This window comes from Bactrocera neohumeralis, chromosome 5, assembly GCF_024586455.1.
Source record: "Bactrocera neohumeralis isolate Rockhampton chromosome 5, APGP_CSIRO_Bneo_wtdbg2-racon-allhic-juicebox.fasta_v2, whole genome shotgun sequence".
Lineage (NCBI taxonomy): Eukaryota > Metazoa > Arthropoda > Insecta > Diptera > Tephritidae > Bactrocera > Bactrocera neohumeralis.
This window is the reverse complement of record NC_065922.1, coordinates 75,560,141-75,585,028: the sequence shown is the minus strand read 5'-3', so window position 1 is coordinate 75,585,028 and position 24,888 is coordinate 75,560,141. Positions and strand designations below refer to the sequence as shown.

The following is a 24,888-nucleotide window of genomic DNA, read 5'->3' as shown; positions in this document are numbered from 1 at the left end:
TGGCAAAATAAATTGGCTCTGGCCTTTTAGAACTACCACGACTAAATAGAGGCTGGCCTTACTAACAGCAAAGCGCTTACGACCGATCTTGATGCAAAATTATCTAGCGACAGCGCATGAACCGATGATGGCCCAGCGCTGGCCAAACTCCCACGAATCCCATCTATCCAGTAGTAGAACAGATCAAGAGTGGGAAGAACCGACCTGTTTCCATTCTACTGTAACTTTCCTTGGAATCTCTTCAGCTTTACAGTTTCCGCTATGGGCAGATACCCATACTAGTCTTATTATAATATATTATGTAGCATTAGGCATTCCTTAACCAGCTTTGAATAAGTTCCACTCACAAGACGAAATTCACGAAAGACATTTAAATTTCGCCCAGAAAATTTTGGTAAATTTTTCATCAAAATTTCTTTAAATTATATGTATGTAAATATACACATGAACGCTGAAGAAAGCGAACAACGAGTAGATCACTTAAGAAAAAACTACAATTTAGCACTCGAGAAGCCATTTCGAAGAAAATTTCTTGCTCACAAGTATCTCCTCAATGTATTTCCGCTGCATTAACTTCAAAGTCTATGTACTGCTGTTCACCGAAATGTAGTTACTGCCACTTTTACTTGCAACTTAAACTTCAGCACCTACATAAAACAATGGGCAGACAGCTCCTACGCTGAGACACATATGCGCGCACAGCCATACATGCGAGAACTTCCCCCATAAAAAAAAAAATAAAAACAAAAAAACAAAACAAGAGAGCGTACAGAAAGGAAACTTGTCTCCATTTCACAATTTAGAAAGAAAATAACTTAGTCATTTCGGACTTAAATTGCTTTTCGCATAACAAACTGCAAAGTTTGCGAGCTTAACTCAAATCAGTGTGGCACGACACGGACCTGTACAACGTCTAAATTTGGCGCTATAGGTGGGTGGGTGTGTGTGTAGACTTCTAGCAAGCTCACAGACTATTGTACACATATGCCTCGACGTCTGTGTGTGAGTGCACTTCAACTACCGACTATGCCACTCATATCAATTGTTGAACTTGTGGAACACTGCTTGCCACCGAAACGTTTAAGCAGTTGGAGCTGAAATTTCCACTAGATTACAAGTATGCATGTGCGTACTTTGTGACTGTGTGAAGCCCATGTGCATGCTGGTTGTATATTTTTATATATATAAATATATAGCTTCGACTGTGAACATTCTCAAACTCATTTGGCACATTTACATACATAAGTGGCACAGACTTTTCCGTGCGCACACGCGCCACCAACACTCGGCATTTGCTTGTTGCTGTTTTTTTTGTAGTAATGTTAAAGTTGACGACATTCGACCTTTTGCGGTTACGAAATTTCAAGGTTGTAATTGAGCTTGAATTTGGTATGAAAATACAACTCTGCATTGGATAATAGTTTGTTGAATTCCTTAATTTGTTTCAAAAATTTGCTAAACATTTATGGCGTTAATTGGCTGTAAACAGACTCTTCTCAGAGAACGGTACTTTTAACAGTTGAGTGGGGGTTGTATGTATTAAGGAAGCATGTCCCCGCGTAGCAAATACTCGAAAGTTGTAAATTGTTAAATTATGGGGCTTAAAAGTTTTAGGTTGGCTCAAGTTTGCGCTCCAGTGCGGATAAAGGTTGCATACTTCGAGAGAATTAATGGGTATCTAAAGATACTTGTAGGTTCGAAGTTCCAGTGATCTTACACTCACCACATGCAAGTTTTTTGGGTATGATGGAGAAAGTAAATTGCTTTAAATACTTCTGAAGTACCGAAGCTTGATTCAAGATCGATTGTTTTCGCCAAGTTCAAGACAAACCACTTCTTAGTCTAAGAATGCATATATAAGAAGGTATAAACTCGAAAAAGCACGACGTGCAGGGCTCATGACTAGCTCAGAACACTTTCAACTTAGTTTAAAGAGCTCGCCAGTCCAAGTTATATATAAAAGGGGTGAACTTTCGAAAATTTCTCATAAATATTTTTTTTCTTAGATCTTCCAAGAATATCTGATTATGCAGTATTAAGTCCATCTCTTGAAAATTCCATGAAAACTGGCTACTCAAACATGAGATTAGATCGTCTTAGCCCAGTTCCAAAACTTATACGAGTAATCTACATATATTTCCTCCCAAAAAAACGCAATGAATATCTATTAATATTTATTTTTTAGCTTTTAACTTCCCTTTAATTCCATTTTTTATCCACTGCTTGTCCTATTTAAATATGCGCATTTATTATATTATATCCCTTCACTCCACTACTCCATTCCAATTTCGCTTTGTCCGTGTTAACCAAATTAAATTGAAATAATAAAATATTCACCGCTCACTGTCTTTTCACTAGTCGAATTACGGCAACACGTGCGCTCACACAGCGACCGTAATACAGACATAACCGTTACCTTAGTACGTGTGCCGTGACAACCCTTTTAAACAATTAAATTAGTGGGAGAAACTCGGGGAAAATGGAAAATTTTGTAAAATTTATTTATAATACAATAAACGTAGAGAAATGAAGAACAGTATACCAATTTTTGGAGTGGTGGCAGGCTAAAAGCTAATGTGACAACTGTTGGGTCGCTAAGCTTTTTTGAAACATGAATCGGTTTCTGAAAACAAAATGCATTATGGGTTTCAAACAGAAGATATACTTAAAACCTACAATTTAAACCTATTTTTAAACAGAGTTGCCACCTATAAAAATAATAAAACTGAGTTTATTTACAAACTATGTTTTAAAATAGACTTCCAAGCAGATTTGTCAAAAACTTTCCACAACAGAGTTGCCACCTGAAGTGACTAGAAGTGACTATTTTCGAAAAAGAACATGCAATAAAAAAGCAATATGGGTAACAAATAAAAGGTATGCTTGAAACCTTAAATTTAGATATACATATGTACATATTTTTAAACAGAGTTGCCACCCAATCAAAATAATAAAACTGAGCTTTTTACAAACTATGTTTTAAAATAGATTTTCTAGTAGACTTGTCAAAAACTTTCTAAACAGAGTTGCCACCTAATAAAAATATTAATACTAATTTTTTTTACAACATATGCTTTAAAAACGCTTTCAAGAAAACTTGTCAAACATTATCTTCAATTATAGAATATTTCGGAACAGAGTTGCCACTTAACGAAATAAGAATATTGAAAATTAAACACAAATATTGCGAAACATAGGCTAATTAAAAAAATAGTTTATTGAACTTTTATGAAGTCTCTGATTTAGACATTTGATGGTGTTGCCACCAAACAAAGAAAAAAGAAAACTTAATCTAAGCGAAATAGTCAAAATGTTTGCTAAAATAAACATATTTATGAAAGCTTTTTGAAAAATATTCCAGCATTACTTAATGAAGCAATATTTTTGAAAAGAGTTGCCAGCTAATAAAAAAAAGTAAAACTGAGCAAACTATTATAAAATACCAACCATAAATAAATGTTTCGATAAAGCCAGTTGAATCAAATCTGCTTCAGAAATTTCCATTAAGAGTTGCCACCTTTTAAAAAATCTTTGACGAAAACTTAACAAATTGTTTTGCATTAAAATTTAGAAGCACAAGTAAAATAACAGTAAAAAACAAATTTCAAAAATATTCTATAACATCTAGAGAAAGACTACTCTCCAAAACATATCCCTTTCAAGTAATGAAATTTACGCTAATTACTCCCTTCACTTCACTGTCTTCGCGCATGTTTTTATGCCGCACGCGTTCGCTGCATACGAAATGCGCTGCCAGGCAGCTAAATAACGTTGCTTTCACAAAAACCGCACGCCGCGTAATAAAGTTGCATTAGGCGAGCAGCGTAAAACAATGTGCGAATCAGCATTAAAACTAAAGTGTTGCTCATATGTAAATTGGCCATAAACGGGAGACACTTTGATTATGGTTTACGATACAGATTTAATGGATACGAACATTTATGCGCGTTGGTAATAAGAAAAAATATTCGGATTTGCAATTATGCAACGGAATGCGAACACGCTTACGACATTGGAGAATTTTTATTTGGCTTTATTACGCCATAAAGCGGGTTAGTGTAATGTTCAGTGAAAGTCGTTGTTTCTTTGAAGAATCCGACGAAACGAATGCTTTAGGGTTTGGGAGTCTATAGTTTGAGTAAAAATATCGTTGACTTAATATATAGAAAATATTTATAAATCGACGCTAAAAAATATTCCGTGGGAACCACTAAAATAATAGTCAAGCTATTAGTTTAATACGTCCTCTTTCTTCTTCTTTACTGGCAGAGAAACTGCTCACGCGGTTATAGCCGAGTTAACAACAGCGCGCCATTCGTTTCTACTTTTCGCAAGGCGGCGCCAATTGAAGATTCTAAGCGAAGCCAGGTCTTTCTCCACCTGGTCCTTTTAACGGAGTGGAGGTCTTTCTCCTCCTCTTCGGTTATGCGGTCTCCCTTTTTGTGGATTGGGCAGAGCATACTTAAATTCCAATCGTTGGGCAAAGAAGCTTATGGAATAGGAAATCCAGTTTGATGGAACAAAATTAATCACTAGACATTTTTATTTTAATTTTAGGGATTGACTGTTGTGATTTACTTTATGCCTATCATGGGACCAATGGTGAAAGAAAAAAGCAAAGTTTCAGCTGCATGTTCACCCGGCACTGTGAACTGTGGCCTACCTGTGACCCTATCGTTTGAAATCTCCAACCTCACCCTCTAGAAAAATAATCACATAACCTCGCAGCAGCGACGCTTCCACAATTTAATTATAAATTGTTAGAATAAATGTCGCCACACTCGAACTCTCTAACTAACACAGTTAGTTTTGCTCGGACGGCGCGCTATTTTCTCCTGTATCCTTTCCAAAAAAGACGAAAAGATTTTGTTTACTTTCAAGGACTTTCGTTTTGGCCGATTTTGTGCTGCCAGCCAGTTAACCGGCCCAGCCGCTGCATAACCAACCGAAAGTCAACGAACTCAGCAATGGTGCTCGGCATTGTGCATTCAATTTGGATTTCCCCCAAAAACTTTCGTTTACTTGAAATGGTCCATTTTACTTTTCTGTTCTGGCATTTTGGGGCAACTGGATTTTTGCTGTGCTGTGCTCATGGCAGCAGAAAATGTTCATAAATTAATGAGCTCATGCAAACAGGTTGAATGCAGCTATGCATATACTATATACCTACATATGTATATATGTATGTATATCTAGGTGCATGCCAATATGGTTATAGCAAGTTTGTACGGAACACATATGCATTTTAGGCTATGCGTCGGGAAATGCCAGGTGCTCCATTTACTTTATTTTATTTTTCTCATTTTCTTTGTTCGCCCATTTTTCTCTATACTTATGCATAATTTCATTTAAATGTTGACAGTCTCGGAAAGTTTTTATATCGGCCGGAAAGCTGTTCTGGCAGCAGAAATGTTCATAAATGAAACTTATTTCTGTAGCATAGACTTACGTACAATGTATATATGTACATATCTTGGTGCGGGTCCATTTCATATCCGAAGTTTTCCCTCAAAACCATCTGTGTGGCATGTAGCGGGCACAGGTCGACCAAATATGCCATTCACCGTAACTTTGCGTCCAACAGCATCTTATGAAAAAATACGGTCCAATGATTGTACAAACCGCACCAAACAGTGCATTTTTCGGGATGCATACATATTGTCTTTAATTGCACCATCCACTTCAAAAATTATAGAGCGTAGGTAGAGGAAAAAATTGTTAGTTTTCTCGGAATCCGGGTTTCGAGATTCCGAAATATAGTTTCATTACTAATTATTATAAGAAATAACTACAAAAATAATGTATAGAAAAAGTGTTTAGTTTTTTCGTAATCCCGAATATATAGACTCGAATTACGGGATCCCGAAATACAGTTTCATTACTAATTAAATAAGAAATATAAAACTGCAAAAATAATGGAGCATAGAAAACGAAATGTATTTTCGGGATTTAGCATACATAGACCCGAATGTTGGAATCCCAAAATGTAGTTAATAAAGCATAGAAGATTTTTTTAATTTTTTTCTGGAACCTGAATATAAAAAATCAAGTGTCGTTTTCAGGATCCCGAAATCCAGTTTCTTTACTAATTATTATACGAAATAACTATAAAAATAAGGGAGCATAGGATTCATTTTTATTTTTTTCAGGATTCCGAATAGAGAGACTTGAGTTCGGGATTCCGAAATCCAGTTCCTTTACTAGCTTTTTTTCGGAATACCGAAATCAAATTCCATCACTAATTCTCAGTAGTCACATTTTCTCTCTAGTGTCGGGATCCCGAAAAAACAGAAACAGCATAGAAAAAAATTTTTGTTTATTTTCGGGATTCCGAAATCCTGTTTTATTACTAATTATTATAAGAAATAACTACAAAAATAAGAGAGCATAGGACACATTTCTATTTCTTTTCGAGATTCCGAATAGATAGACTCGAATTTCAGTATCCCGAAATTCAGTTTCTTGACGGAAAATCAAATTCCATCACTAGTTCTCAGTAGTTACATACGCATTTCTCCATATGCGCTTATCCTTTTTTGTCACAGTCAGCCTTCCTGCCTTCTGAAGTTTTTCATTTTCATTTCCGTTCGCTGACTTCCTGTTTTTGTCTGCCATATGCTTGCTTTTCCATTTTTAATTTTTAATACGAGCACATTCCTTTTTCGACGTCTTTTTTGCTTTCGCTATTAGCAACTTTTCGTTGCTTGTTTCATTTTTTATCGTCCTCTTTTACGACTTTTGTTCGTCTTACCAACATGCGATTGTACGTAAAGTCCTTTACACATACAATTTTCATATATACTTTTACGCTTTATGCACCTGCTGCTGCTTTTTTAATTCGCTTTAATGCTTAACGTTGTAACTTTGGTTAATCCTTTTTCTACTTTTTTCATTTTCTTTTGCTTTGTATTATTTCGTTGATTTCTTTTCTTGCGTGCCTTCTTCCGATTTCATGAATTTTATATGTGATTTTTTCCTGCAATTTAATCGCCTTTAAAGCTGATGAATTGCTCATTTTTTCCATATAATTTTATGATTATCCAACATCATTTTCAAACTTTTCTAATCTCAGCTTTTTCATCATAAATTTTCCCTCGATTTCGTTTCACTTTTAATTAAGGGGAATACCCTTTCCTTTATGAAGAAAATTTAATATTTTGAGGTTAGGAAAACGTACCGTAGCTTTAGTAATCTTACCAGCATTTAATTCTGAAAGGTTTTGGTTTTTCAAATCATTTTGAGAGCCTTTTCCGAACAAAAGTATGAAGTGATTAGGCGTCGGTAATGAAATTAAGAAGTATCATTTTTGTATGGAGAAATCTTGCTAAATCTAGTAGATTAGTGAGATAATCACTGTGTAAGTGTCGGTCGGAACATGGTACATATAATGATGGTTCAATTATTCACAACCGTCTTCAGTAGTCTCGCTCCAACAGAAACAACTATTTCCCACCGAACAGTCTTTTTTATTAATACTTTATTAAAAGATTTAAACTAATAACAAAAAGATAGAGAGAGTTACGTTTCCCTGGATAAAATATGAAAGATGTATATAGTAAAAGATAGGTAAACATTTGGACTGACTAAAGAAGAAGTCAACAATTCCCTTTTTTGTGAGCATATCCGTTAGGGAAGAACAATAAAGTCAATATTGGCTTTGAATAGAATGGTCGAGGTCTGAGTATCCTCCTACTCAGTTTCCGGATTAATCTATCTAATGCTGAAAAAGGATTAATCTTAAATCTGGAAAAGTTGTGCGGATATCCGTTAACGAAAGGAAAAATTAAAGAATATGTTTTTATTATTTAATATTTTTAATCAATATCATTTACGTGAATTGAACGGATATCGATTTGCGTCGAAAAGCTGACTATTTAGAACACTTTTCGTATTCTCAGAAGGAAATCAACAACTAATGGAGCCAGCGTTAACCTTTGTAAAGTTTATATATGGAAATTTTCAAGAGAAAATTGAGATTTCAAGTTGTAGTGCAAATAAAAGTATACATTTAGGCTGAATACTATTACAATGAAATGGATGCTTTAAGCACAGTCATTAGCGTATAAAATTTAACCAAAATAATAACGTTTCAAACAGATTTGCTGCCGTATGGCTTTTAGAAAATTCATATTGTGATATTTTGCTTGAAGCTTACAGTATACACCACTAGAATTTGTGGAAGATTATGTAGAAATTATTATTTTAGTTTCCTTTTAAAATGCATAGATGATAACAGATTAAGACTCTCGACAAATTATTATTTACTTCTTTATCGTAAACCAACAGAGCTTGTGCTTAAGTAACTGAAACTCTTTTTTCTCAAAAAAAAATAAATACAAAATTGTATCTCTTGCATAAGTGCACTTAATATCTTTGCGCCACTCCTTTTTTTGCTTGTCGAAATTTCTACTCAGATTATGTTATCACTTAAACGCTCATTAATTCTTGTCCATGTGTGTTGCCACATCTTCCATTATTCATAAAATGTTTGTTTTTTTCTCATTTTCAAGCGCCCGCATAATCAAAAGGCACTGCTGCTTAACCCCAATAATGCTACTATTTTTTATTTTTAAACTCGCAAACAATTTTTTAGTATGTTCTTGTTGCAGTACGCTCCGCTTGTTCGCTTTGACGTTTTAAGTTCGTATTTATTTGAAATATTTATTTGATTAATGTACTTGGCTTGCCACATTTGAAGGGTTCGTATGGGTGGGGTTGTGCGAATGCGAGTGTGTGTGTGTCTACATATGCAAGTACTCAGTAGCTGGCTGCTTAGTTGATTCGTGTGTTATTGTTGGTTGTTTGTTGTTGCTTCTCCCTTGCAATATACCCTGAACAGGGTTGCCACGAATTTTATAACACCCAGAAGGAAAAGAGGAAGATTCTACAAAGTATATATGTACATAAATGAGCGGTGGGATGAGCTGAGTCAATTTAAGCATGCCTGTCTGTCCTTCCGTCAGTATATATAATATATATATACTGTATTATATGCGAAGTAGTCGCTCAGTTTTGGAAATACCGAACTGAAATTTTGCACAAGTTCTTTTCTCCCCAAAAACATGCTCATTTGCCGGAATCGCTGATATCGAACCACTATAGCATATAGCTGTCTTACAAACTGAAGGATCGAAATGAAATACTTGTATGGAAAACTCTTTTATTTGACGAAATATATTCACGAAATTTGGCATAGATTATAATCCAAACCAACGCTACGATCCCCGAAGAAATTGTTTAGTTCGGACCGCTATAGCATATAGCTGTCATACAAACTGACAGATCATAATCGAGGTACCCTATACCCTTTTATGCTATAACAAATGCAGCTGCGATGGGTATTATAGCTTCAGTGCAACTAAAGTTAAGAATTTTTCTTGCTTTTATTGTCGTCTGCTTTTCCCCTCGCTGCAGCCGAGTAGTCACATATGAACTATGGTTTATTAATGCAGCTTGAGTCAATGGCATATACTGCTATATTTTACTACTACAACAACAACAACAACTATGCAGACTGGCTCGAGTGGCAGCTTAATAAACAGACTCAAACTGAGGCGCCTCGAAACAACTGAACTTTAGCAGGAAGCAGCAGCTGCTGCCACTGTTAACCCTCTACTACTAAAATACCAAAAACTGAAGCATATGGACATAGGAATATGTAAGTGTGTGTGTGTGAGCAAAGAACTTCGCCAGCGGAAAAGGAAAGCAAGAATGACAGCAGAAAAACAGGAAAAAAAGAAGAAAAAAAGCAAACGAGTTCGCAAAAGCAACGAATTGTGAAGCAATGCTACAGAATGCTTTGATGTGCCACATTTTGTTGCTGCTACTGCCACGCGTGTCTTTGCTCCACTCGCATGCGTATGAGTGTGTGTTTAGGCTGTAATGAAGCACTTCTTTGCTGGTCTCTTTGCCTGTCTGTCTCTCTATAAGCTTTGCCTGGCATTATACTCTTTTTCTTGGGCCCTAAAAGGGTTAATGTGCGAGCATTCGCTTACTTATGTACTCAACTCCTTACAAAAGGCAGCCCTTTTTATGAAGTCTTTGAGCTAAAGGCGTTTTCTACACGTATGTCATTAATTACATTTATGCATGAAAGGCGAAAAAAGAAATTTTACAGCAGCACAGCGGCATTTAAAGCAAAGCCGTCGAGTGGAGAGTAGTGGATTCTGGAGTTCGATTCACTTTATTTTCCTGTTGGGAAATCCTTAAAAGCATGCTTTGAGATTGCAATGAATACGAGTATCAAATTGCAATTACAGAACGAACTTGAGACGCTTTCACAAAACTGAGTGAGAGATGATCCATCCGATTCTGTAGAAAGGTATATGGTATACTTTTTTAAAAATTCTGCACATTAAATCCGGTCTCTTCTTATAATTTAGTACTATCTGCTATTCCGTTGAAATAGTCAATGCAATTTTAAAGAAATACCTACTTTATCCCCAAGAAAACTTTAGGTCGTTAGTTCGGTTACTATTTCGGACTCTAAGCACAGCTCTACACTCATGTCTATAACCAATCCCGACTCTTTGCAAATCTTTCACTTTGAAAGTCGCAAATGTACACCGGAAGAAGCCATGGATAGTAATTTTTCTTTTAGCTGGAAGATCTTTAGAAGGCAGAAAGGGCTCTGGAAACTCAAATAGACAAAATTACTCAAACAATTTCTGAGAAAGAGAGAGAGAAAGAGAGGGAGAGAGAGAGAAAGAGTGGGAGTGAGAGGTAGAAAGAGACATAGAGAGAAAGGGGGAGAGAGAAAGAGAGAGAGAGAGCAAGAGTTCAGCATACGTCCGCGACTCTTATTACTATTAATAACAAGCTGTGAGATTTTTGGAAGTCAGAATGGGCTCTGGCAACTAAACTAGACTTCAAAAATTCCTGAGAGAGAGAGAGAGAGAAAGAGAACGAGAGTTCAGCATACCTCCGTGCCTCTTATAACTTCAACGAACTAATAAAAACAACTAAGTCAAATGTAAGCAGAAAAAAGTCTTAAACTCGATGCTCTGACCTCTCCGACTAATGCCAGGTAAAATTCAAAAGCTCTCTATGGCAGCTCGGCCGAAAAACTGCGCGAGAAGCTGTGTAATTTATTTCAGCACAGATTTCTTCCAAGAATAAGATTATTTAACATTCATTGGAGTTAAGAATATTGCGAAATTCTTGTGTAATAAAGCATTTCCTTTCAATATGCTTCATGTGTTCATAGCAGAACCTAATCTAACTTAGGCTGCCGATATCTACTTCCAACAGTAAAGCTCATTTGTTTGATAATCGGAACAAAAATCGATCAAAGCAGCCTTTTTACGGTAATAAGAATGTGTTCTAAGATCAAACTCCCTGTGGATGTTTACTAAAGTATTACTTAACAAGTTCGAAATGTTAAAGCTTCACAGAATTCCTGGAAGAGATAACTTGAAACGAACGTTAAGGCTTTAGAGAATTTTCAGAAGATGAATGCTGAAACTTATAAGAGCTTTTATGAGGAATACACAATTTCTATGAGCGCTCAATTTATACAGTAGGTCTCACAGAGTTAGTGTTAGGATCAGATAGAGCTCAGCCTGCTTTGACATAGACGTCTTAAGGAAAATCTGCTGACTTGTTGGGGTCAATCCCAGAAGAAAAGCAGAATAGACACACGTTCAAAAACCAAAATATCGTGGATAAATAACGTCGTACAACAACTAGGAAGAGCCAGACTCTAGGCAGAGCTTTATTTTTGCTGCGGTCATGCAACCAGGCAGCTACATAGGAAATGTGCTATTTTCGCTGCGGAAGCCGAAAATATTTATAAAACAATGAGCGGAAAAAATCACTAAAACAAAAAACAAAAAAGACAACACAAACAACAGAAAACCGCTAGGCAGCAAATAACTGTAAAATGAGCGTGCATAGGAAGAAACATATTAAAAATTGTAATATGTAAATAAAAATGCTTGCATGGCTGCATATGAACATGTGAGTATATATACATATGTGTGTGTGCGTGTGTTTGTGTGAAAAAGCCAATCTCGCTGTGTTTTTGCATAAATATTTATTAGTTTTTAGCACACGATGAATTTGAAAATACGAATTTATGCAAATAAGCGGAGCAAAAATGGAAAAAACAACAACAACAACACTAACAACGCTAAGCACGAAAAACGCGGCAGCAAACAAAAGCATAATTGCAGTCATGCAAGCACTTTGTTGCTGTTGTCGGCTGCCAGCGCCATCAGCGCTTGCACTTGCAGCTTCGCGGCTGCCAAAGCGTAACAAAACGCTTATGCGCATGTGTGCGCGTGTGTGTGCACACGTACGAGCAAGTTTCACTTTTGTTACAAGGCACGCGCGCAAATTTCAGCAAGCGCAAAAAAAAACAAACCAAAAGGCAGGTAAATTAAAATCGAGAAAAAAGTTAAATGGAAAACAAAGCAAGCCAAGTACAATAACAACAACAACTGCTATACAAACATCTATGCACAGCCTCACTGCAGCCGCTTTGCTATTGTTTTTGTAAATTTTGCTTATTCGCCCGCTTTTTGCTTGACTTTTTCGGCGTAAGCAATTTTCACGCATGCGCGCGCTTATTAGCCATTGCTAATACAATCAAAACAGCCAACACAGTGCAACAGCAGAAGCCATTGTTGCAGCTGCAACAAGCAGCAATGCTACCGTGTGGCATGAATGGCCAAGCATGCTGCATATTAGTTGTAATTGTGGATTACAAAAGCGCATTAATTCATTTTGGCAACAACAATGACAGCAACAGTAATCAGAAACGTTTCGAACGAAGCGGAGTGTGCAACTTTACAAGGTAACGCACTGGAGGGACATACATTCATACATAAGTATGCATATCTCCATATAAATCTTGAAACGAACTTTACTCCATAAAGGGAGTTCTGCAGTGACCGAAATAAATGGTAGTCCGATGGTGCTAGGTCAGGGCTATATAGCGGATGCTTCAAAACTTCACAGCCAAGCTCTCCCAGCTTTTGCCGAGTCATCAAATATATCACCCACATACACATGTCCTGATTGAAGACTAAGCCCTTTCTATTGATCAGTCCTGGTCGTTTCTTTTTTCGATTGTTTGCTTCAATCTCATCAGTTGTGGACAGTAAAATGTAGAATCAATTGTCCAGAATTATTCGACCAGGCTGAAGCAACTCATAGTGGACGATTCCTTTCCAATCCCACCAAACACTCAGCATAATCTTTCGAGGCGTAAATTCTGGCTTTGCGACCATTTGTTGAGCTTCACCACGCTTGGACCATGAACTTTTTCGCACATTATTGTGGTATTTGATCCACTTTTCGTTTCCTGTTACCATTCGCTCCAGATATGGTTCGATTTCATTTCGCTTCAGCAAAGAATTGCAGATGTTAATTTTTCACAGACAATTCATGTGGTACCCAAACATAGAGCTTCTTTTTGTAGCCAGCCCTTTTTAAATGGTTCAAAACCGTTTGATGATAAATGTGACGGTCCTGGTCAATCTTTTCCATAATTTCATCGATTTTTTCAATGATAGGTCGACCAGAGCGAGGTGCATCTTTCACATCGAAATTTCTAGAGCGGAAGCGAGCGAACCATTGTTGTGATACACGAACTGATACAGCAACGTCTCCGTAAACTGGACAAAATTCATTGGTGGTTTACGTGGCTTGCTCCCTTTCTTATACAAATATTTCAATATATGTGACCTGGTCTACGAAAAGGGGGCTAAGGTGTCAAAAAAAAAGGAGAACAATTAATGAGATAACGAGAAACTGACGATTATTTTTAACAGCTTTTCCCAGAAAACTAGTTTTCGCACGTTAGCCCCCTTTTCGTAGACCAGGTCACATATAGCGAATTTCTTCATTACTTTCAGTCTTGTTTGAACTGCTGTAATTTCTTTAACTTCCCCGAATTTAATTTCTGGTTAAATGAAGCTTAAAATCTCACCTTTCCAACACTATGTGGCATGACACCATGTGATTGGCAGCACTAGAGCTATACGACTGCAACGACATCTATTGACAAAATATGAAAATATTTTTTCCACTACCTAATTATTTTATACGAGAATATATGTATGTAAACAATTTTTTATATCAGTATTGGCTGTTATTTGAGCAGTATTATATGAGTAAGATATTAAAATTTCAATTTTGAGCAAAATTTAATTAAAAAAATATCTGCATAATTAATATTTTGAATATTTAAGCAGCTATACTAGCAAGTACAAACAATTTTCGTATTCATTTATAATAATATTGTATAATTTATTAACATATGGATGAAATTTTTGCCCCTGAATGGCAACATGATATTTAGAAAATTCAAATTTATCGTAAAAAATAAAAATTTTTTATAACAGCAACAAATTATGTGACTAATTAATGCATAATTAAAATGCCCTACTTTGTGGCAGCAAAATTTTCTATTTTTTTCTATTTTATTCTACTCCATTTTTGTTTTTTTTGTACTTGAATTTTTTCGTAATTTAATTTATTGGCTTTTATTTTAAAATCACACTTCATATTTGTATTTATTTAATACCAGCTTTTGTAGTTATTTAAGTAACAACAGACGTTTAAATTTGCATAATACGATTTAAATTTTTTTTTACTTAACTTTTTTTTTAATTTTCATATGTAACTTGTGCACAACTTTCATGCACAAAAAAAAATCGCCAACAAAAGTTTTTATTAAAATTTTTTCGCGTCTCCTTAGTATTTTTTTCGAATATTTCAATTTGGATTTTTTCAACTTCGCTGTTGGTGCTTTTGTTGTTGTTTTTTGCACACATATTTGCTGGCCATAAAGCGATTTCAATTCGTTTTGCTCTGGCAGCAGTTGCCACAAAAATGTTGTTGCCTTATTGCTCTTGCACTTTTGTTTGGCTTGTTGTTGTTTGTGTGCAAATAAAGAAGAAAAAAACCGCAACTTTTAACGCTTTAACAATTTCCATTGCATGTTTGCCGCGGTATTTTTACTTTATTTGCGCATGTGTGTGTGTGTGCAATTTTAATTTTTTCTGCTGCGGCGCGTTCTGCCTTCGTGCCTTGGTCTGCCCGGCTGCGAGTTGAATTTTTCATGACTCTGATTACATTTCTGGCGCGTTTTTGTTGCATTTGTATGGAGTTTTTAATTTAAAATGTTGTTGGCTGTTGTTTTTAAATCGCGTCGTTGGATTCTCCATTTGTATTAATTCTTCAATTTCCAATGCCAATTAATGCATTAATCGCTGCGGATTACGTTTTGAGCTGCAGATTATTTTGATTGCCACTTGTTATGTGAAATCATTTGACTGTTCAAGGCCATTTCGCCAACTTTCAATTTTTTATCGCTAATTAGCGATTTTCGCATGCTTCGCTGCGGATGGCAGCGGTGAAACTTTAAGGGCTGAGCAGTGGAGGGTGTGTGAAAAACATACATATGGCTGCACACATGGCTGCATTTGAGTCAAATGTACGAAAAATATTCAAATGCACTAAAAACAGTTTTTTTGAGGTTCAGAGAGGCGGCAATAGAGTGAGGACAGTTTAGTCACGATTGTTTCACAATGGGCTTCCTAAAGGTCTTAGTACGTCGTCAGACAGCCTGTCTAGTCTAGTCAGTCTACCTGTCTAGTCATTAAAACTATTTTTTTGTAATTGTAGAAAATTAAAAAAAAAATAATTAATCAAAAATTTAAAAGTATGACAAAATTCAAAAAAATATATGTTTGCTGAAATAAATAATTAAATCCAAAGAGGAAATATTTTTAATTTTAATAAATTTTATTTTAATAAAAATATTTTAATTTAAAAATTTATTAAAATTAAAAAATTTCAATCCGAAGAAAAAAACCTTTAATTTAAATAAAACGGATTATTTAATCAAATTTAATAGGTATCATAATTTAAGGAAGAAATTTTATCATTTAAAAATGTATTTCAAAAATTTTTACTTCAAAAGAGATTTTAATTTTTTTTTAATTTTTGTTAATTTTTTTTATTACAAAATCTTGAAAAAGTAAAAAAAAAATATTTTTTTATTTATTTTTTCTTAAATTTTCTTTTTTTTGTTAATTTTTTTTAATTAGAAAATTTTGAAAAATTAAAAAATTATTTATTTTGAAAACAAAGAAAAATTAAAAAAAAATGAAATTAAACAAAACTAATATGAAAACTAATTTACACGCAACAAATAAATAACCATATACAGATAAAAACCTTAATTTTTCGCTTCTAGTTCCAAGCTTTATAGACACGTCTATGGAAATATGCAAACTAAATGAAAAATATATCTATAATTAAAAACAAATTTTAATTAAAATTTTGAAATAATTTAATATTTTTTATTAATTTGATATTTTTGGGAAAAAATTTAAAAACAAACAAAATCCAACATTAAAAACAAATTTTAATTAAAATTTTGAAATTATTTAATTTAATTTAATTTTTTTGGAAACCAAAATTTAAAAACAAACCAAATCCAACATTAAAAACAAATTTTAATTAAAATTTTGAATTTATTTAGTTTTCTAATTTAATTAAATTTAACTTTTTTAGGAAATTGATATTTTGTTGCTTTTAATTGTCTCCTTGAAACTGGATATATCAATCGTACACACACACACAAAAACATTAAATGAGAGCAATAATTTTTCTAAAACGCCACCATGTGTTGTATTTTTCAGTGGAAAGGCGTTTCGCCGAATCGAACAAGTGAAAGCAATTTCAAAGAAAAATCGCCAAAATGCTTTAACTCCCAATAAAAACACAAACACAACAACAGCGATATTGAGTGAAAAGAGCAATTGGAAAGTGCAATAAAGTAGATGAATGTAAAATATTGACACACAAATAGCAATAACAACGAACGAACACGCAAAGTGCAAAACAATAAAACCAAGCGAGAAGAAAGCAAAAAAACAAAAAATAAATAAATAACAACAACAAAGTAATCGCAACAACACATAGCGCAGCAGCGCACAAACGCAGAAAGCGGAGAGCACGCGGTGCGGCAGTGTCTGCGTACGAGGAGAAGGAGTAGCAGGAGGTGGAAATGCCAAGAATTGCAAGAAAAATGGCGACCGCAACAAAAATCGCCATCGCGGTTGGCAACATTCTCACAATATTTATGGCAATGACAATGTGTTGTTGCCAAGTGGCTGGCCATCCACAGCCACAGCCGCAACACCAATCCGAAGCGCAACAACAGCAGCAGCACGTGCTGGCAACGCCACAGGCGACACCACATAAATACCAGCAATTGCAATATCAATTGCAACAACAACAGCAACAGCAATATGAATATCAGCAACAGCTGCATCAGCAATTGCAAAAACAACAGCAGCAACAACAACAGCAGAAGGAAAAATTGCTTTATCAACAACAACAACAACAACAGCAGCAACAGGAGAAATTGCTCTATCAACAACAACAACAGCAGCAGCAGGAAAAATTGCTCTATCAACAACAACAACACCAGCAACAGCATAAGTACCAACAACAACAGCAACAAATAGAACAAAAGCACGATAAGGGCGGCTATGCGCAGGAGACGGAGCGTGAGCTACAAAAACAACAGCAGCGTGCAGCACCCACACAGGTTAGTGTTGTTGCAGTTGTTTTGATTAAATTCCATCAATATTTTCTTAACTTTGTTGCACTTTTGATGTTGTGGGGCACATGCAATCGCGTGGAAAGTGTCGTGTGAATGAAGGGGTGGGCAAAACAGAAAGAAAATGGCTGTATGCAATTTCTGAAATTCCAGAAATATTATAAGCAGTCTAAGACTTATTTCATTAAAGCGTAGCGAATGCAATCAATTTTGCTTGAAAAATTCCTGAGTGATTTAGAAAAAATATAGCCGGTTGATCATAATTCATAAAAAAATAAAAATTTACGGAATATTCTATGTAAAATTAAATGACTTCTAGTAAAATTTTTGATTTTGGAACCGAGGCATATTTTTCAAAAATCTTTAAAAAAAATTTAAAACTTTTTTTGAAAATTTTATTTTTATTTTTTTAATAAAAATATGTATAGCTGGAGCTGAGACGTTTTTTTTTCAAAAATTTGAAAAATCTTTGCAAAAGTTGTGAAAATTTTGAAAACTTTTTTAAAAAATTTAAAATTATTTGAAAAAGTTGTTAATTTGTTTCTAATTAAAAATAAGTTTGGAACTCCAAGGTATTTAAAAAAAAAATAATTATAACAAATTTCCGAATGTTCAGAACATTTTCAAAAATTTAAAACATTTTTAAAAGCTGAGGCGATTTTTTCAAAAATTATAAAAACGTTTGAAAAAGTAAAATTATTGAATTTTTCTCGCAATAAAAATATTTTGGAATCGAAACTTACTTTTCAAAATTTTTTAAAAAAATTTAAAATTATTTGAAAAAGTTTTGAAATTTTTTTCAATTAAAAATAATTTTGGAACTCCAAGGTATTTTCAAAAAAATGTATAGGAAATTTCAGAATATTTAGAACGTTTTCAAAAATTTAAAACATTTTAAAAAAATTTTGACGTATTTAAGTTTTTTTTTTTATTTAATATTGTTTAAAAAAGTTTTTAATTTTCTTGGAAATAAAATTAATTTAATGATTGTATCTTCGACATTAAATATCCCCAGCATATTATTTATATATTTAAAAATATATGCTTAACATTTTATATTTAAAGAAAATTTGAATATCTTTTCACTTACCCCTGACTCTGCCTATGTGACCAGATCGCTTCCAAAATTAGCACTAGAGGAGAAAAAAGACAGAATAAAGTATATAACATAATTAAAAACTATTTCTTAAATATTTTAAGTAAAATAATCATTGTTATTCGCCCAAAAGTATGCTTAATTTTAATTTCACATGCGTACTTCACATATGATTGCCCATAGCAAGATTGCACAATAATCATGCGCCTGAAAAATAAAATAAATAGATATGAAATTATACCGAAAGTGTCTCGAAATGCTCTAAATATACCAAAGCTCCCCTTCAGAGCATTTTAGAGTAGATAAATAACTTTTATCTAAAACTGCCTAAAACTAAATTTTTTTGTTTAATACCCAAACTGCGCTACAGCAAGTCCCCAACACTAATCCACAACGTTTTCACACACACTCATATATAAATATATACTTATACATACATACATTTACATGCATAAATTTTTATCGCTCGCAGCCACCCCTGCTATCAACAACTATATAGTTGTTATTCAAGGAAATTTGTATTTATTTTTATTTGCCATTTTATTGTCTGCGCTCAGGGCCAGCCTACGATGGTTTGCACACCAATACACACACCCACACCACACACACTAGTATATATGAGTACCCAACGAAAAAGCTATAACAGAGCGTCATGTGTGTGCTATGCCTCACTCCGCCGCCATAACTGACCTCAACCGTACCGTTATTGTATGCCATTGTTGCCAACTTCATTTATAACGAACCTGCGCGGCAACCCGCGTCCCCGCGCACACCGTGTTGGCTACCTTACGCGCTTTGTTGTCGTGGTCGCTCGGCGCCGCAACCTGCCGTTACACATTTACCCATTTTAGTTGGGATTTATTGATTTTTGTGGCCGTAAATTTTTTGCTCATACAAATAATAAAAGTCACACGTGGGCGGATAAGGCGGACCAAGCTGCCAATAAGGCTTACTTTTTTGCAAAAAATAAAACAAAATATAAAAACAAAACATAACGCGTGTGAAATAAATGATCTTTAAAGAGAGGAGAGTTGGTGAGGAATGTGCAGGAAAGACCAAAAATAAATAAAATAACTAAATTGAATAAGTAAATAAAAATATAAATGAATAAACAAATATTTTTTTCTAATTTTGTATTGGAAAAAAATTTATTGAATAATTTTTAATAAATTTAATAATTTTTTTTTCAAAAATATTTTAAAATTTTTTTTTAAATGTTTGAAATTTCTATTATGGTGCTACATAATATTAAAAAAATATTTATTTATTTAAATAAAATAATAATTATTTTTTTTAGAATTTTTTTAAAATATTTAAACTTTTTTTTCTTAATTTATAAAATTTCTGTTTACCAAATTATCAAACCTTTATTTTTTTAAATTTTCCACTTTTCCAATTTTAGAAATATTTAAATTTAATAATCTTTTAAATTTTTAAAATTTTCCTTTTTTTCAAATTTTTAAATTTTTAATTTTTTTAATAAAATAAATAATTACAAAAAAATATACAATAGATATTTTTTTAATCTTAAAAAATTTATAATTTTATCACCTGTTTTTTAATTTTTCCATTTAAAATTTTTTTTTCAAACTTTGCATTTTTATTTATGAAATATTTCAAAATTAAAAATTTTTATATTTTTAAAATTTTTATTTCTTAAATTTTCAGATTCTCAAGTTTGTCATTATTCAAAGCTTTATTTTCTTTTCAAGTTTTTAAAATTCAAATCTTTAAATTTTTAAGTTTTCAAATTTACAAATATAATAACAAATTTGAAACAATTTTCTGGTTCAATTTTTAATACAGAAATAATTTTTCTAATAATTTCTCTGCAAAAAAATTGCGGAACCCATTATGCCCATACATTCCACACTGTTCCACTTGTCACTTTAAATAGCTTTATGCCTGCTGTAAAGTATTTATGTAATTTTAATAGTTTTTCGCTTGTCAAACTCATGTGTCCTGCTTTTGCAACCCTCTGCCGCTGTGAGCTTTTGATATCCTTATGAGCACCATAAAATTTTACGTTTATTGCGGCAATTGTGTAAAAATTTATGATTTTTCAATTTCTGATTGCCGTTTACAAAAGTGTGGCATCTGCAGCAAATTCGTGCTCACATAAATTTCAATGGGCTTTTTTATGTGTGTTTAAAAGGTTTTCCAGTGCAAATGGCAGAGAAAATTATTTCGAAATGATTTTTAGTACATTCTTTGACGGTATTTTATAGAATAATACTTCTAAGTTAAGAACTTAAAAGTAAAATAATATTTTGTTTAGACATTTTTAACTCTTTTATAACAGCATTTTTCTTGACTCGAAAACTTCTCAAGAAGCTCTGAATATTAATGAAATTAAGATATATTTTTAAAATATGTTATTAAAATTTTGTTAAATTTTTTCCTTGCCATAAAATGGATCTGCTTGCTTTTGTCGTACTTCGAAGTCATATTAGCCGTTAACCTTCAACTCAAACGGCGCTCAACCCATTTTCTTATTTTTTTATACATTAAAAGTAAATACTGCTGCGAATGCAAATGTGTGCGAAATTCGCTTGTTGTTGCGCTGAGATGTAAAACAAGAGTCAAACAGTCAAAGGCGACTGTTCTACCTCAATGCAGACGTGGCCACAAACAAAGGATTTTTAAAACATAAAAAACGACAGCAACGAAACAAAACGGGATATAGTATAAGCGCCAAGGTGTATGCTAAGAGATGAGAATATAAAAAATAATTAAATCTAAAAATATTATTTAAAATATCAAAAACAAAAATATTTAAAATTTACAGAATTTATTATATAATAAAAGTTTAGTTTTATTAAAAAAAAAAATTATTTCAATTTATTCATACAAAAACGCATAAAAACATTTTTGGCTTAAAGTAATGGGTGTAGCATCCACTTGTGCGCCCCTAAAAGCAGGCAACGTTAAGAGCAATGTCAAATGCAGATGCAAACCAACACACACACACACAGTAGGTATACGAAGCGGGGTTGATACGTAAGTTGGGGGTGAAATATTGTTGCACTTGGACTCAAGTCATGCTTGTTGCATCACAACAATAACACTAGGCACAGCAACAAAAGCACTAATGTTATTTAGAGCAACAATGAAACAACAATGCCGAACGCTGAATGCACAGCAAGCGGATTAGCAAGGTATGCTGGCGGTAAAAGAGCTAAGGGGGAAAGGGGAGGTGTAAACGCTAACAATAAACACACTTACCAACAACGAAACTACATTAATAACAAAGCAACAATATGATGAACAGCTGTATGCAGTTATAACGGTACAGCGTTGTGGTGGCAGACGCGCGGCGCGACGGAAGCGGCGGCGCGGAGACAAACAGCGCATTAATAACACACAACATGGCAGCCGAACAATGGCGATAACACGCGACACGCTGCCAAAACGCGAAGCAGGCTTATCGTTGTTGCAACAGACGGCAGCAAGCAGGCGGCAAGCGAGCGGAGGGCAGCCGCTTTGGCAGTTGTCATGCTAATGAAAGTGCTCGTACGCGACCGCGGCTGACTTCAGGAAAAATCTCGGTACTTTTCAGCAAACTAAGAAAGCAAAACAGGAAGAATAGCGTAGAAGGCGGGCAAAAGGAAGCGGCGTTCCATTGGTAAGCCAAGTTCTGGTTGTTGGGGACTGGCGGAAATTACCGCGTCGACGAACAATTACGAAAACAGTCAGAAAAGAGACAAAAAAAAAGCGCAGCAAAAAGCGGAAATTAGGGAGAGAGGGAAAATGAAGGAATGCGGAAAAAAATTAAAATGTGAAGGAATGGGAAAAATGAAAAAGAAACGTAACTTACAACAACAAAGACATTCACAGCCATTGTCCGGGCGTTTATTGCATAAAAAAAGTTAAAAAAACGCAACAAAAAGGCGCATGACAAGGCAAAACAAGCGGTGGAAAACTGCGCATGAGTTGTGACTGCGCATTGTTGTTGTCACAAAAAATTGCCAAGTGCATGCGGTTGGCTGGCTTGTAATTTGGTATTTACGCTGCGTTGCTTTGCATACTTTTAGGCGCTTAGGCGCATTATATAGCACTCAAGAGCTCTAAAAAGAAGCGAAATGTAATAATAAACATAAACACGCGGTAATGCGCGCTTTTTCGTTGTGGAGTAGGTGGTTTGCAGCACAAATAATGATTCTAAGGATGATTTGTAGGAAATTTTTCACAAAAAAATTTTCTCACAAAGCGCAAAAATGGAGTAAGACTAAATAATGTCGGAGCAAATATTTTACTTTGAAAAAATAATAACATTTGGACTTTTTTGCCCAGTAAATGTTTTTATAACAATACAGTATATTTATAAAATTATTTTTTTAGTAAATGGGTGAATTTCTTATACTGGGCTAAGCAGGGGAGCTCTTTGGAGTTTCGAGATTTTGTTGTATGCCTAATTCTATCAAACGTAAAAATAATATATGTATATATGTATACATATATATGTATATGTATATGTTTTCCCTGAATAACAATATTATTTGTATTAAGAAAAATTATTTAATAAAATTAAATACATATAATATAAAATATAAAACTTAAATCTTTAGGAAATTAGGATATTTCCTAAATATAATCAAAACAAAAATTTTTAGAGCATATCTGCAATATTTGTTGTGCGCTGTGGCGTATGAGCAACATTACTATGCTAATGATGCAAAAAAATGCAATCATTATGGGGATAGTAATGTTACTCATACGCCATACCGACCAACAAATATTGCAGATATGCTGTAAAAAATTCTGTTTTCATTATATTTACCAAATTTTGCCAAAATTTAAGTAAAAACACTGCAGCGTATGAGTAACAGAATGAAAGCGGTAATACCAACGGTGAACGGGGCGTATGAGTAACTTTATTTTGCAAAGTAAAACATGAAATAAAACAATCTCTCACTTTTGCTTACTATTTTCCCTTCTGCTTGCTCTTCTTCTCTGTTCACCTTCTCACTTTTTCTTGAATTTTACTTCTTAGCTACTTAATTGCCTTATTTATCACTCGGCAAAAATTAGTCGCTTTCGCCCAACAATCCGGCCGCGGCGTACCACATTTTACCAACCGCTCGTAATATTAATATATCAATTTTGGAAGTACTGCTTACACCGCCACTTAACCGCACACTCACCCAAAGTTTGCAGCGTGTCATTTTACTGCAAGTTTTGCTCAATGCCTTTACTCACGCTTGAGTTGTGTGTCAGCTACACCGTTTATTTCTGCTTGGTAGACCCTTAAAATTGTCGCGCGCTTAATTTGCTTGCCAGCACGTCACTTGAGCTATCAGCGCTTATGGTTTTCTGCTTTTCTTCCATCGCTTTACCTTCCAAAACAGCTTTGTATCACTTGGCGACTAATATGACACCGCAGACTGTCTCTTATAACAATTTATATATAGATTTATACACCATCTTCTTATTCTACAAATATTTCGTCTCCCAGCTGCCCTCACTGCCTTTCAGACGCCACAATTGCGCGCTTAATTTCATTCCACTCTCACTAATGATGCACAATTTTTTGCTTCATTAATCTTCCTCGCATTTGGTGCTCCATTATTGGTGGCCAACACTCTGCCCACCACCCTTAAACTCGAGTTACCATCGCACTACGTGGCTTCCTTGCTGTTTGCTCTATGGCCCAACTAATTGTTGGTTGCTTATCTATCACTCTCCTGGCCGCACCGCCGCCGCCGCCTGCAGTTATGCAAGTACATATGTCTCGCGCCACTAGTTTGCTTCCAGCTCAACGCCCAATCGCAATTAATATTCGCAAATTGCTTTAATAATCACCAAGTTGCTGATTTTGTTTGTGATTCTCCAGCTGCTTACGGTCTGATGATTCCGATTTCATATTGGTTTTGGCATTAGCCGCAGCGGAGAGACTCGCACTCATACTCGCTTATGTATTTGCTATTTTCTCCCCGCATACACGTTTCAACTTCTCCCATTTCCCATAATTCATTCGCATTCTTGCTTCCTATTGGCTTTTTGTGCTGTTTCTGTTCTACTACTGCTTCGATTTTAGTCTACCTCGGCCCGTTGCAGCGCTCTTTTGCTTTACGCTACTTTCTCATTTTAATTGCTTTCGATGTCAATTACGTTTTCAGGCGAATCCTTCTTGTCTCCGCATATGCCATAGATATTTTTTCCTTACTCCTTCTGCTTTGCTGTGGAAATTCGCGCTTTTTGCTAGGTGCAT

General features: G+C 34.4%; 1 protein-coding gene and 1 long non-coding RNA gene across 5 annotated transcripts in view; one reads left to right on the top strand and one right to left on the bottom strand.

Moving 5' to 3' along the window:
- LOC126760792 (serine-rich adhesin for platelets) overlaps positions 1–24,888 on the top strand; it is a 170,176-nt gene that overhangs the window by 59,124 nt on the left and 86,164 nt on the right. For all 4 annotated transcript variants that reach the window (XM_050476696.1, XM_050476698.1, XM_050476695.1 and 1 more), the window contains one exon: positions 16,656–17,569. In XM_050476696.1, coding sequence (XP_050332653.1) covers positions 17,024–17,569 — 546 coding nt within the window. In that variant the 5' untranslated portion in view covers positions 16,656–17,023. The remainder of the gene's footprint in view (positions 1–16,655; positions 17,570–24,888) is intronic.
- The window catches only part of LOC126760828 (uncharacterized), a 78,190-nt gene that overhangs the window by 23,487 nt on the left and 29,815 nt on the right, over positions 1–24,888 (bottom strand). Inside the window, exon 2 of the long non-coding RNA XR_007667256.1 lies at positions 18,672–18,714. This is a non-coding gene — a long non-coding RNA (uncharacterized LOC126760828). The remainder of the gene's footprint in view (positions 1–18,671; positions 18,715–24,888) is intronic.